The sequence below is a fragment of the Giraffa tippelskirchi genome, chromosome 14, assembly GCF_054371585.1.
Source record: "Giraffa tippelskirchi isolate mGirTip1 chromosome 14, T2T-mGirTip1v1.2.pri, whole genome shotgun sequence".
In the NCBI taxonomy this organism is placed as follows: domain Eukaryota; kingdom Metazoa; phylum Chordata; class Mammalia; order Artiodactyla; family Giraffidae; genus Giraffa; species Giraffa tippelskirchi.
The window spans coordinates 47,427,141-47,442,535 of record NC_137288.1 but is presented as its reverse complement, the minus strand read 5'-3'; the positions used below and the strand labels follow the sequence as shown (position 1 = coordinate 47,442,535).

Sequence of the window (15,395 nt, the reverse complement as noted above, 5' to 3'; positions counted from 1 at the left end):
GAAAGCTAAAATTCAGAGAAGTATGAATTCACTGTGGAAAAGGAAATGGCAACCCACTCCAGTATTCTTGCCTAGAAAATCCTGTGGACGGAGAAGCCTGGTGGGCTGCTGTCCATAGGGTCGCACAGAGTTGGACACGACTGAAGCAATTTAGCGTGCATGCCTATATTGCAGAAGGAAATGGCAACCCATTTCAGTATTCTTGCCTGGAGAATCCCAAGGACAGGGGAGCCTGGTGGGCTGCCGTCTATGGGTTCACACAGAGTCAGACACGACTGAAGCGACTTAGCAGCAGTAGCAGCATGAATTCAGAGAACCACGGGTAGCGGGGATGAAATGGGCAAACTGAGTCACAAGAAAACACTGTAAGTTTTGACAGGCCACGAATTAGCTAATCATCTCTAAATAAACACAAGTCATCAAAAGAGAGCACAGAAAGATTGAAAATTTATAGTTTCAGGGTTATGAAAAATTAAATATTTCAGTCACATACAGACTCTTTAACTTTCTAGAAAGAAAACAGATGGTTTTTCTTTAAAGTCTTTTTTTAAAAAAATCATACTTTATACACAATAAATTTTACTTCTAGGAATACATATACATACAATAGAGTATTACAAAACATTTAAATTGTGTTACTGAATAATAATTACATAGAATGTTGTTCAACATATGATGTTGAGCAGAGATTAAACTGCATGTGGTATATGAACTCAATTTTCTAAAAACATAAATATATACTGGTATATATATAGACAGAAAAAAGCCAGAAGGGAATATACCAAAATAATAACTGAAGTAGTTTCCAAGTATGGTGGGATTAGAGATTATTTTATTCTTCACATTTTCCATTTACTTCAAGTTTTCTATGATTCTGTTGCTTTCTAATGAGAAAAAGATATATTTTGCCTAGTTTAGGGTCCTCGATTATAAAGTGCATTGTATTTTACGTACCACTATAGATTGTAAGACATCCCTAATTATTTAAAAAATGTTTTAAGAAAATGTCATAATAAAGTATGGCACTAAAAGCTGTGTACAATGCATTTTTGTCCAATATACTGCCACTCATTGCATAAAGAAATCCAGTACACCTTGCAAACTTCTAGAGTAGTCACAGCAGTCCTAATAAGCTCTAAAATGATCTAAAACATAATCTAGAAAATCTACAATGTAAGATTCGATTCCCTGAATCCTGATTTTGTTTCAATACAACAGTTAATAATAATAATAAATTATTCTATGCACAAATGTTCAAATAGGAGTCCAGCTCCAGGAAGATGGGCCATGTTTTGCCAGTGTGCACACAGGTGTAAACACACATAAGGAGTAATCTAGTTTGAGAAATAGATCAACAAAAATCAAAACCAAACCCCAAACTCCTCAACACAGCATAAGATGGCTGTTAGATCTCATTCTCCAATCTTTTATTTCTAGATACTCTCCTCAACAATGGTCTGGCAATGCCCGGTTACCTGCAGTTTCCCACACTGAGATGCTGCTTCACATCTCCAGTCCTTTGCGGATGTTGATCACCCATTTAAAAATGACTAGCCCCACTTTATTTGAGCAAGTCACTACCAAGCAAGATCAAATTCTTTATCCATCTCCTCCTCAGCCATTCTTGATCCCCTCAATCTGGGTGGGCGGGAGGGTCTGATGTGTGTGTGTTCTGAGCAAGTCGCTACCAAGATCTAATTCTTTATCCATCTCCTCCTCAGCCATTCCTGATCCCCTCAATCTGATATGCTGCCTACCACACACGCGCATGTGTGTCCCCCTCCCCAACTCTTTGCAACTCCACGGGTGTGTGTGTGAGTGTGTATGTGTCCGTCCCCAACTCTTTGCAAGGCCATGGATTGTGTGTGGCCTGCCAGGCTCCTCTGTCCATGGAATTTGCCAGGCTAACATATTCTACTCCAAGGGATCTTCCTGACCCAGGGATCAAATCCTTGTCTCCTGAATCTTCTGCACTGGCAAGCAGATTCTTTACCATTGCACCCTGCCTTCCTCCTCTGGGACACTGCTATTTCTCTATTGTTTCATCTGTCAACATGGCCTGGAATTGTTTGTATTTCTTCTGTTAGATTGTATGTTATCATTTCCTGAAGGGTAGAGACCACACTTCATTTATGAATATGTCCTTGATGTATGCATGTGCTCAATGATACTTACTGAAACATATAATGATATTATTTACAAATGGCCAAAATCACTCACCGCTCTTATCTGTTCAGGAACAACCTATATGTTCATGCACATACATTTACTCCAAAATAATAAAAGTATATACTTAAAAAATCAACCTTGGGTTTCTCAAAATGTTAAACAGAATTATATGACTTGAGAATTCCACTTTCAGGCATCTACCCAAGAGAAATGAAAACATATTGCCCTCATAAAAACTTGTGCACATTCATAGCAGCATTTATTCATAATATCCAAAAGCAGCAAACAATCCAAATGTTCATCGACTGATGCATGGATAGATAAAATGTGGTATTATCTATAAATGGGGTATTATTTGGCAATCTGATAGAATGAAATACATGCTACAACGTAGATGAACTCTGAAGAGATCATGCTAAGTCTAAAAATTCAGTCATAAAGGATCACATACTGTACGATTCCAGCTATAGGAAATGTCCATACTGGCAAATCTATACAGTCATTCCCTAGGGTTAGGGAACTTGGAGAGAAATGGGAAGTGACTGCTAATGGGCATGGGGTTTCTTTATGAGATGATAAAATGTTCAAAATGTAACTGAAGTAATGACTGCACAACCTTATAAATACAGACAAAAACCAATGAATCGTATACTTTAAATGTATAAATCTGCAGTACATAAATTATATCTCAATAAAGTAGTTTTTAAAAAAATCAGTCTTGGGTTTGGCAATGATTTTTACAAGCAATACCAAAAGCACAATCCATAGGAGAAATAAATGATAAATTAGAGCTTGTCAAAATCAAAAACATTTGTACTGTAAGATAGTATGTAGTCTTCTGAGTCTGGAGATGTAGCTTATTGATGCTCCTCCACACTGAGCATCTACTGGACTAGTGATCAGATTCCAAAGAATCAAGTATGGAAAGGAAAAATAGTAACTTTCCAAGGGAGAAGCCTGGCAGACACTATCTTAAAACAAGTGATAAAGGTTAATATTCTCACTAATAAATCACAATGATATCACATATACCAAATATAATGTGATGAGAAGCACATGTCATCTCTGTGGTGCTCATCCTCAAAACCCAAAACCCCTGTGGAATTATGAGAAAACATTGGACAAAACTAAACTGAGGAAAGTTCTACAAGATACTTTATCAATAATCTTCAAAACTGTTAAGGTCATAAAAATAAACAAGGAAAGCTTGAGAACTCTGACAGACTGGAGACGACTACGGAAAAATGGCAACTAAACACAATGCTATATGCTAGACTGGATTCTGGAACCAAAAAAAAAAAAAAATGGAGATTAGTGCAAAAACTGATATCTAAGTATGCAGTTAACAGTAATATATCAACTTTAATTTCTTTCTTTTGTGAATGTACCAAGGCTATATAAGATGCTAACATTACAGAAAGCTGGATGAAGAGCAGCTTCAGGATACTCTGTACTATTTTTGCAACTTTTCCATGAATTTATTCCAAGATAAATCATTTATTTTAAAACTAAATAGAATATTTAACATTTGTGTATGAAAATCTGATTTAGTAATATTTTACTTGTAATAACTTTAAACAAGATCATGTAATATCCTAAGTTAGACTGCATACTATATTCAATTTTATGGCTCCACTAAAAAAATTCTGACTTTTATACCACATTCTGGTATAAAACTGCATTTTGACAATACATATATCAAAATGCAAACTGGATGCAACTTTTGACTCAGAAATTCCTGGAATTCACTCCAAAGAAAGGAAGAGCAAGTATACCAAGTTGTATGTACAAAAATGTTAATTACAGCCTTAAACAGTGAAAAACTGGGAGGAACCTGAGAGCCACCTATTATAGAAACAGTTTTTAAAATCATGGCACATTTATTCATCAGACTATGTGTATTCATTTAAAAATAAGTGTTATCCATACTCATTGGCATAAAAAGATACTCTACAAATGTGCTTTTTCACTGAACAAGCTATGGATAGCTGACAGAAATGTCCTACTGATTTTTATTTGGGCTGTTCTAACTTTTTGCCCAAATGACAATATAATCTATTGTTATTCCAACGTATTTGCAGACCTGATTTTGCCAGATACATTTCTTTAAGTATTAGGTTATGCTCATGAAGATTATTAGTTTTAAAATATCCTGTCTAACTTCTCTCCAATATACCGCACCAATCCTAGATATTATTATCTTTCTTCCTCAGATTGCCAGGGGTTAAGGGTATTCTTATTTTAACCTACATTTCTTGAAATATTAATGCATTTGTTCATCTATTAACTGCTCATTGGTCATTTTTATTTTTTCTCCTTTATACTACATTTTCAGTTACTTTGTCCATTTTTATAGTTCCTGTTTTTCTTATGGACTGGAAGGATCTCTTCAAACATTAGGAATATAATTCTTTTACATATGTTGTCATTATTTCCAGTTTTCTTTATATATATATAAAGTTTTGAAATGACAAAATCTGTCAATGTTTGCTTTACAGTTTCTAGCCCTGTTATCTTGCTTCAAAAAAACATCAAAAAGTCATTCTCTACTAGAAGACTATACACATAATACTTATAATTTCATCTAGCACTTTTTCATCTTTACATTGGTTCAAGCTGTAGAGACAATTTCATTTTCCCTGTATTTATCATTTAATAAGCAGCAAAGTATCATGATTTTAACAAGTTTAAAAGATAAGTATTTTACATTTTGAAGCATGCCTGAGTAATGAAATATTAAGACTTTACGATGGGGGAAAGAGGAACAAACTTTGTGATGATGATCACTGCCTGTTTCCATTCAGTCACTCAGTTGTGTCCGACTCTTTGCAACCCCATGAATCGCAGCATGCCAGGCCTCCCTGTCCATCACCAACTCCCGGAGTCCACCCAAACCCATGTCCATCAAGTCAGTGATGCCATCTAACCATCTCATCCTCTGTCATCCCCTTCTCCTCCTGCCCTCAATTTTTCCTAGCATCAGGGTCTTTTCCAATGAGTCAGCTCTTCGTATCAGGTGGCCAAAGTATTGGAGTTTCAGCTTCAGCATCAGTCCTTCCAATGAACACCCAGGACTGATCTCCTTTAGGATGGACTGGTTGGATCTTCTTGCAGTCCAAGGGGCTCTCAAGAGTCTTCTCCAACACCACAGTTAGAAAGCATCAATTCTTTGGCGCTCAGCTTTCTTTATAGTCCAGCTCTCACATCTATACATGACCACTGGAAAAACCATAGCCTTGACTAGATGGACCTTTGTTGGCAAAGTAATGTCTCTGCTTTTTAATATGCTGTCTAGGTTGGTCTTAACTTTCCTTCCAAGGAGTAAGCATCCTTTAATTTCACTGCTGCAATCACCATCTGCAGTGATTTTGGAGCCCAGAAAAATAAAGTCAGCCACTGTTTCCCCATCTATTTGCCATGAAGTGATGGGATCAGATGCCATGAACTTAAGTTTTCTGAATGTTGAGCTTTACGCCAACTTTTTCACTCTCCTCTTACATATATATAAATATCTAATTAAGTGTATAATCCATGAAATGTTGTTTTGGGAAGGAATTTAAGTAGCCACTAGAGAAAAGATAAACTCTATTAAAATATTGTACAGTAGGTTACTAAATATAATTACTTGGAAAAATAAAAACTTGAGATACAATCTTTTTACAAAGATGCGTGTAATTTATCCTTTAATGCAGTGATTTAATACAATAACAGAAACTTTTGAAAGGGGATACCTCTTGCATTTCTCTAATAATCAGTGATGCTGAGCACCTTTTCATGTGCTTTTTGGCCCTCTGTATGTCTCCTTTGGAGAAATGTCTATTTAGGTCTTCTGTCCATTTTTTGATTGGGTTTTTTGTTGATATTTTCAGAAATTAATCCCTTGTCAGTAGCAGTGTTTGCAAATATTTTCTCCCAATTCAGAGGCTGTCCTTTTGTTTTATGGTTTCCTTTGCCATGCAAAAGCTTTTAAGTTTAATTAGGCCCCATTTTATTCACTTTTGTTTTTATTTCCATTAATCTAGGAAGCAAAAAATCCAAAAAATAAATTATTGTTGTGATTCATGTCAAAGAATGTTCTGCCTATGTTTTCTTCTAAGAGTTTTATACTATCTGGTCTTATATTTAGGTGTTTAACCCATTTTCAGTTTATTTTTTTATATGGTATTAGAGAATGTTCTGCGTTCCCATTTTCCCAGCACCACTCACTGCAGAGATTGTCTTTTCTCCACTGTATATTCTTGCCTCCTTTGTCGTAGACTAATTTACCATAATTGCACAGGTTTATTTCTGGGCTTTCTATACTGTTCCTCTGATCTATGTCTGTTTCATACCAGTACCATACTGTTTTGATTAGTATAACTTTGTAGTATAGTCTGAAGTCAAGGAGCTTGATTCCTCCAGCTCTGTTCTTTCTCAAGCTTGCTTTGGCTACTCAGGGTCTTTTGTGCTTCCATACAAGTTTAAAATATTTTGTACTAGGTCTCTGAAAAATACTACTGATCCATAAATTGGCTTGGGTAGGATGGTCATTTTAACAATACTGATTCTTCCAATACAAGAATACAACATATTTTTCCATTCTGCTTGTGTCATCTCCAATTACTTTCAGCAGTACCTTAGAGTTTTCAGAGTACAGGTCCTTTGCCTGCAGGTTTATTCTGAAGTATTTTATTCTTTTTGATGCTATGGTAAATGGGAGTGTTTCCTTGATTTTTCTGATATTTCACTTTAAGTGTATAGAAATACAACTGATTTCTGTATATTAATTTTTGTATCCAGCAACTTAATTCATTGATGAATTCTAGTAGTTTTCTGGTAGCATCTTCAGGATTTTCTATGTATAGCACCACGTCATTTGCAAAAAGTGACAGTTTTACTTTTTTTCAATTTGAATTCCTTTTACCACTTTTTTTCTCTGACTGCTATGGCTACGAGTTCCAAAACTAGGTTGGACAGAAATGGCCAAGAGTGAGCAGCCTTGTCTTGTTACTCATCTCAGAAGAAATGCATTCAGATTTACACCATTAAGTATGATGTTAAGGTTTGGTCATATATGGCCTTTATTATGTTGAGGTATGTTCCTTCTATGCCCACTCTGAAGAGCTTTTATTACAAGTGGATAATGAATTTTATCAGAAGTTTTCTCTACATCTATTGAGATGATCATATGTTTTTTACTCTTCAATTTGTTAATGTGGTGTATCATACTGATTGATTTCCAGATATTGCAATATCTTTGCATTCCTGGAATGAGTCCCACTTGATCATGGTATATCATCCTTTTACTTCATTGCTAGAATTGGTTTGCTAGTATTTCGCTAAGCATTTTTGCATCTATGTTCATCAGTGATAGTGGCTATGATTTTCTTTTTCTGTGATATCTTTCTCTGGTTTTGGTATCAGGGTGATGGTGGCCTCACAGAATGAGTTTGGAAGTATTCCTTCCTCTGCAAAATTTTGGAATAGTTTTAGAAGGATAGGTATCAACTGGTCTCCAAACGTTTGGCAGAATTCACCTGTGAAGCTACCTTATCCTGGACTTTTTGTTTGTCGGGAGCTTTTAAATTACTGATTAAATTTCAGTGCTGGTAACTGGTCTATTTGTATTTTCTATTTCTTCCTGGTTCAGTCTTGGAAGATTGTGCATTTCTAAGAATTTGTCCATTTCTTCTGGGTTGTCCATTTTACTGGTGTACAGTTGGTCATGAAAAGTGAAAGTGAAAGTCACTCAATCGTCTCCGACTCTTTGAGACCCAGTGGACTATAGAGTACATAGAATTCTCTAGGCCAGAATTCTGGAGTGGGTAGCCTTTCCCTTCTCCAGGGGATCTTCCCAACCCAGGGATCGAACCCAGGTCTCCTGAATTACAGGCAGATTCTTAACCAGCTGAGGCACAAGGGAAGCCCAAGGATACTGGAATGGGTAGCCTCTCCCTTCTCCAGGGGATCTTCCCCACACAGGAATTAAACTGGGGTCTCCTACATTGCAGGTGGATTCTTTACCAACTGAGCTATCAGGAAAGCCCATAGTAATCTCTTAAGATTCTTTGTACTTCTGTGGTGTTGGTTTTAACTTCTCCTTTTTCATTTCTGATTGATTTGGGCCCTCTCCCTTTTTTTCTTAATGAGTTTAGCTAAAGGTTTATCAATTTTGTTTATCTTTTCAAAGAATGAGCTTTTAGTTTCACAGATCTTTTCTATTGTTTTTTAGTTTCTATTTATTATTGCTCTGATCTTTGTTTTTTTAATTCTACTAACTTTGGTTTTGTTTGTTCTTCCTTCTCTAGTTGCTTTAGGCATAAAGTTAGGTTGTTTATTTGAGATTTTTCTTGTTTCCTGAGATAAGCTTGTATAGCTGTAAACTTCCCTTGCTGGGTTTATTTTTTTAATCCAAACAAATTCTCTACCATATTTTTACTTTCAGGTTCATGGATTTTTTTTCACACATACAACGATCTCCATTACATTCTTGTAGACTGGCAAGATTTGTTTAATACGTATGCTTTTCTAAAAGATTCATATAATTATGAATCTTGTACCCCCAAATCTGTTAAATTCGTAACGGTTTACAAACACAGACAGCCAAAAACTACTGTTTTCAAATCTGCCCCTCCTCCTCCTCCCATTGCATACCTCCCCCAAAATATGTTTCTTCAAAAATGTGACTAACTGCCACCAAGATAGTTTTATTTTATCCGAATATCTTTCTAACCCCTACTTTAAAAGTTCACCTTAAAATCTTTATCAGTTGTGTGAAGCTGATATTTTCTTTGTAGTCCTCATTATTCAGATATTATAGTTTAGAGTCCAGAGAAACAAATCTTTATATTTAACTAGGTATTCAGTCAAATGGTCACAGGTCATCTTTTCCCTTTCAGTCCCCATGCAGTCTTCAACACAAAAAGATGAAAATACAGCCTATAATATAGTCAGGACTGAAGTTTAAAATATTTCACGCTGCTGTACCTTTAAGTTGCTATACTTTACTGAGACTTGAGCTTAATTACTAAAGAAAAAGATCTTATTCCATATTCCAGGTATATTCTTAGATCACTACATGAGATACCTGTCAGCAAAAAGTAATTCAAAACAAAACATTTACATTCAGAGAAGTAATTCTGATATACCCAATAATGAAAACTATAAAAATCCATATAAATTAATTTCAGCAACGTGAAGAATACTGTCCTATGAAAACCTATTATTCTCTGTGAAATATTACATAAATACAACTTCAGGAGTTGAAGGTGAATGTCACAATGTCATGTAAATGGAGTCAAACAGTATGTACCCTGTTGTGCCTAGCTTTTTGGGGGCAGGGTTCCTGGTTTTTTTTCACTTACCACAGTGCTTTTGAGATTTATCAATGTTGTTGCACTTATCAGTAATTCACTCTTTCTCACTTTTGAATCTTCCATTACATGGTATACCACAATTTACTTATCTATTTACCAGCTGATGTACATTTGTGTTGCTTCCAGTTTACAGCAATTATAGACAAAGGCTCCTTGAACATTCTCATAAGTCTTTGTGTGTATACATACATATTATATTTCTCTTATGTAAATACCCAGCAGTGGGATCCCTGGGTTATGTGATAAATGTATGTATAACTTTATAAGAAAAAGGTCAAACTGTTTTTCAAAGTGGCTCATCATTTTACAAACCAACCAGCAATGTGTCAGAGTTCAGCTGTTCTGCATTTTCACATATACTCGATATTGTCAGTTTTAAAATTTTAGTTATTCAAATAGATGTGTACTGATATTTCACTGTGGTCATAATTTGCAACCTCCTGATGACTAATCACGTTGAGCAACTTTTCATATGTGTGTTTTTTTTAGGGGGAGAAACGTCTATCCAAATCCTTTGCTCATTTTTAAATTGGGCTGTCTTTTTATTATTGAGTTGTAAGACTTTAGATATCAATCCTTTATCAAGTACAGTAAGACCCTTACATACAAATGAGCATGTTCGTAAGTCCGACTGGTTTGTAAGTCTAGCAAAGTAAGCCCAAGGTACCCAACTAAAACAATCCACTACATAGTACTGTACTGTAAGAGGTTTATAATACTTCTCACACAAATAATACATAAAAAATAAAGATAACATTTTAAATCTTACAGTACCCGTACCTTAAAAAGTACAGTAGTATCAGTTACATTACTGCTGCTTTTACACTTGCTTACAGACAAGCTGAGCTTGAAATAAAGATATTGTACTGGACTTAAGAGTTCTGTACAGTAAAGTACACAAAAGCACAACCACATGAAGAGGATGCACTCGTGACAATGAATGCCAGATATGTGAACTAACCTATATGACTAGACACGTGAACACGTTTGCATCTTTGAAAGTTCGCAATTTGAAGGTCCATATGTAGGGGACTTAACTGTATGTGATTTGTTAATATTTTCTCCTGTTCTGTAAGTTGTCTTTTCACTCTCTTGACAGTGTAGTTTTGAAGCACAAAAGTTTTAAATTTTGATGATGCCCAATTTAGTTTTTTTCTGCCACTGTACTTTAGGTGTATATCTAAGAAACAATGGTCTAATCCAAGGTCATAAAAACTTATGCCTATGTTTTTTCCTAAGAGTTTTACAGTTTTACATCTGAATTAATTTTGTATGGGGTGTGAAACAGAAGTCCAACTTCATTCTCTTGCATATGAATATCCAGTTTTATAAGCACCATTTGTTGAAAAGATTATTTTCCCCTTTCACTTGTCTTTGCAACTATATTCTCCCAGTCAGTGGTTTACCTGTTCATGTTCTTAGCAATATAATTCTGAAGAGGAAAAGTTTTGAATTTTGATAGTATCTATCTTACAAAAAAAAAAAATGATTTGTGCTATTTGTGTCCCATCTAAGAAATTCTTCCCTAACTATAATCCTATATATTTTCTATGTTTTATTATAGAAGGGTTACTAGTTTTAGCTCTTACATTTAGGTCTATGATCCATTTTAAGTTGATTTTTGCATATATTGTAAAGTAAGGTTTGGGAATTTGAAATTCCTTGTCAAGTCTACTGAAAATCAATTGACTGTATATGTATGGATCTATTTCTGTTCCATTTATCTGTGTGCTTCCTCTTTCATTTCATTACACTGTCCTGATCTTAAAATTCAACACTGTTAATCCTCCAACTTTGTTCTTACTTTCCAAAATTGTTTTGGCTATTCCAGACCCAATATTGCCATATGAATTTTAGAATTAATGGTTACTTTATACAAAAAAAGCCTGCTTAGGTTCTGAGACCACATGGACTCTGGTTGGGGAATTCCTGACATTTGAATACTGAATTATCCAATCCATCAACACTGAATATCTTTTTTAAGGTCTTCTTTCATCTGTCTCAGTATATGAAATCATTTTCAGTATACAGGTCTTACACACATTTTGTCAAATTTATCCCTAAATATTTCATGCTTCTGCTTCTACTGTAAGTGGTGCTATATTTGTTACGTCTATTTAAAATTGCTTATTGCTAAAATATAAACTGCTGTTTGTATATCAATCTTCTAGCTTACAACCTCAATGATAAGTTCTTGTAGGTTTTTCTGTAGAATCTTGAGGATTTTCTGTACCAAAAAAAAAATGCTGTCTGAATAAATTTTAATTCTTCCTTTTTAATCTCTATGATTTTTCCTTTTACCTTATTTCACTGTCTAAAACTTCCAGGACAACAGTGAATGAAGTAATGAAAGAAGACAGAGTTGCCTTTTCCCAGTTGTTGGAGGAAAGCACGTAGTCATACACAATTAAATACAATCTGAACTATAGGTTTTTTGTGGCCTCTCTTATCAGGGTAAAAAATTTTCCTCCAGTTGCAAGTGTGCAGAGAGATATCTGCAAACCAAGAATGAATACTGAATTTTTTCAAATGCTTTTCCTATATCTACTAAGATGATACTATGGATTTTCTTTTAATATGTTAATATGATAAATTACACAAATTGATTTTTAAACCTTAAACGAACTTTGCAATGCTGGTATAAATCCTACTCAGTCAAAATTTTTACCTAATGCTAGATATGAATCGCTTAAACTTTTAATATTATTCTCTGTATTTTTCTTCAATCTAAAAACTAGACTAAACTACACAAGTTAATCAGTTTAAATAGCTTTTTACCTTCATTTTACTTATTACATTTCTACTATGGCTACTGATGTTCCTATTTACAAAATATAATGTAAAGGCAAACTTAATATTATGAAAGCAGCAATGTTGCATAGTAAAACCAGTAATAGATTTTTTTAAATGTGTTCCAATTCTTGTGATCTTACTTCACCAAATTATACTCTCCCACCACCTCCCTACTCTCTGTACTAACAAGCATTTAACCTTTTGCCTCCCATCAAAGAAATGGTCAAGCTTCTCCATCTTTTCAGCTCTTCTGTACTGTTAAGTAAGGAGGTGAAGCAAATTAAACAGCACTAAAATTTTCCTACAATATCAGTAAGATGTGAGAAATTAAGAAAACTTGTTTAAAAGTTCGTTATTCAGAATCTGGCCCTATATTCCAAAACAGAATTAAGGCTGAAAAAATATTTTTATAAAAAAGAGAGAAACAGAAACCCAAAAGATTGATAAGTAAAATTCTGAGGCAGGATTTCAAAGTGTAAAAATTATAAAAGAAAGTAAATCTAAAGTTAAAAAGATCTGACTATTTAGAAAAATAAAACTTTTCTAACAAAACATACGTAACCAAAATTGGCAGATAACACTAAAACAAACTCAACCTAAATGTATCAATATGTATGGTTTAGGAATAGATTTAAAAAAATGGAGTGGGGAAGATTTTATGACCAAAATTCTTATTATCAATTATTTAAGATGAAAAATTTGAAACTATTTTATTAAGTTTTCTAATCAAATTTTAAACAAAATATCTAATATCAAAATCTTAGAAACATTTTTTTTATAAAAGAACATCTGTAAAACTTTAAGTATACGCCAGGTTTCATGAAGAAAATTCATATCTTACAGGTAGGAGGGCTTTTCATATGTAATCGAGTCTTAACCTGCAGGTATTAAAATATGACAGCTAATTCACTTATAAAATAAAAATAGAGAATAAATAAAACATTATTGAAATTCAATGTGCATGTATGTTTAACATATTTATTTTAACCATTTACTTTTTATTCCCTTCTCTGCAAGATATTTTAGATTTCCCTGATGAGCACTCAAACTGACAAAAGTTTCTTTCCTATTTCCTTCTCATCTGATGTAGATACTATTGATGAAATAGCAAGAGTAAACAGAAAGAAAAAAAAAAAGAGCTTGAATTATCTAAGTCAATATTTCATTATATATAGTCTAGCATTAACCTCCACAAAAAATTACTTACATCTGCTTAAAAAGTTGTCAATATTTTTGTTTTTTCTTAAGGCAGGAAAATCCAAATCATATACCAAAGCATCCAATCCATCCTAAACAAATAAACAAACAAACAAAGTTAGTTTTTGGATCACACTATGAACACGTTCCTCTTTCATGAGTATAAAGAATAAAACTTATGCTTTAACATTTAATCTGCTTAATCTGCCTTTCTCTCACACATCCTGCATTCATTTAACAGTTTCTACAAGGTTACATAAGTACTGGAAGAAGAGAAAACTCATTTTTACTTCATACAGAGCAGAGGTCCCCAACCCCCAGGCCAGTACCAGTCCGTGGCCTGCTAGGAACCCGGCAGCACAGTAGAAGTAAGCAGTTGTCTTCCACAAAACCAGTCCCTCATGCCAACAAGGTTGGACACCGCCGATAATAGAGTTTTTACTTTCTAACTCTCCCAGGCAGAGGAGCGGCAAAATCACCACAAACTGGCTACACGTGACCTCAACTCACGCCCATTTCTCCATTTAAGGGCATGAAATTTTACTTTTCACTTCCCTTTAGCTACTGCATTTATTTATTTCACAGACATTTATAAAAAACAAATGACCTACATTTTGGAGCACAAATATTTTATAAGGTAGTATCAAATATTAGTTCCTAAAATGTGAAGTTTAGTGTAAAATAAATTCTGCATTTAGATACATTTTTATGGTGTGTATATAAATATATTGGGTTCTCTTTCTTTGAAATACTTTTTAGAACAACCACCAGTAAGAGACAAATATGGGCTTTTACTTTTAAGGGGGACATTTAAGGATTATCTAAGCAAGAGCAGGTGTACCAATCAGTGCTTAAGTAGGAATGCATCTATTCAGATTATATCTTATCATGTGCCAAAGGGGAAACATTCAGACAATCCCAAGTCATCTTCATTTTATTTAACCGGGGAAATTTAGTTTGCTACAACAGAGCCCAAAAATAAAAAGCAGCAAAGGAAAACACACCTTCTGGAGACCATGAACAGTCATGTTCATAAAAGTCTGAAAAAGAAATTAAAGCTAAGGGAGATATACTTTCTGTTAAGTCAAAGGTATGAATAACTCCAGCTATTTTAGAATACTTAAAATATTTCTCTAGGAAACTGAAAAGTCTAGTCAAATTTTAGTAGGTTTTAAAATATATCACCGCTTAGGTTGGAAACTGACCATTGGAGAAGATGACTAGCAGTACCACCAATGCTGCAGACTGCTGAAAGAGACCAACGAACCCTACTGCTGGCTTCTCAGAATTCAGAGGTTTGTACAGATCTGAAGAAAAAGTCTCCCCACCAGAACAAGTTCATCTATCCTTGAGACATATTTCTTAGTCTCATAAAGCATCTGAATATTTCTGTTAATGATTTTTACAATAAAGAGATGAGAATCTTTACTTGGTGTATTGAAAACCAATCAATAAATACATTAATTCACTATTTTCTAGGACAAGGTAAATTAAATGTATATATGTCCCTTTGACTAGATTTTAAACTCTTTAAAGCAGAAACCACAGTTAACATCTCATTTTCTCCCACAGCATCTTCTGGAATGTCTTGAACAAGTGGGCATAAAATGTACGTTAAACCAATGATTTTTTTGCTCCAGAGCAAAGCCATTATATTACTCAAGAAATAACACTTTCCTTATTAGATAGTAAGTTTCAGCAGACATGTCACTCCAAAAAAATTGCACAGATTTATAGAGTAATGCAAATAATACTAGCCCCACAATTTTAGGTCGAATTTTGATATACATTCCTAGGAAATACAAGTAAGTATAATGCAATAAAATCAACATATTATTACATCTTATAATAAGTACTATTTTAAGAGCTCCTTCTTCCAAA

General features: G+C 34.2%; 1 protein-coding gene across 2 annotated transcripts in view; it reads right to left on the bottom strand.

Moving 5' to 3' along the window:
• Positions 1 to 15,395, bottom strand: part of ROCK1 (Rho associated coiled-coil containing protein kinase 1) — a 120,170-nt gene that overhangs the window by 73,152 nt on the left and 31,623 nt on the right. For both annotated transcript variants that reach the window (XM_081561793.1, XM_081561794.1), the window contains exon 2: positions 13,525 to 13,606. In XM_081561793.1, coding sequence (XP_081417919.1) covers positions 13,525 to 13,606 — 82 coding nt within the window. The remainder of the gene's footprint in view (positions 1 to 13,524; positions 13,607 to 15,395) is intronic.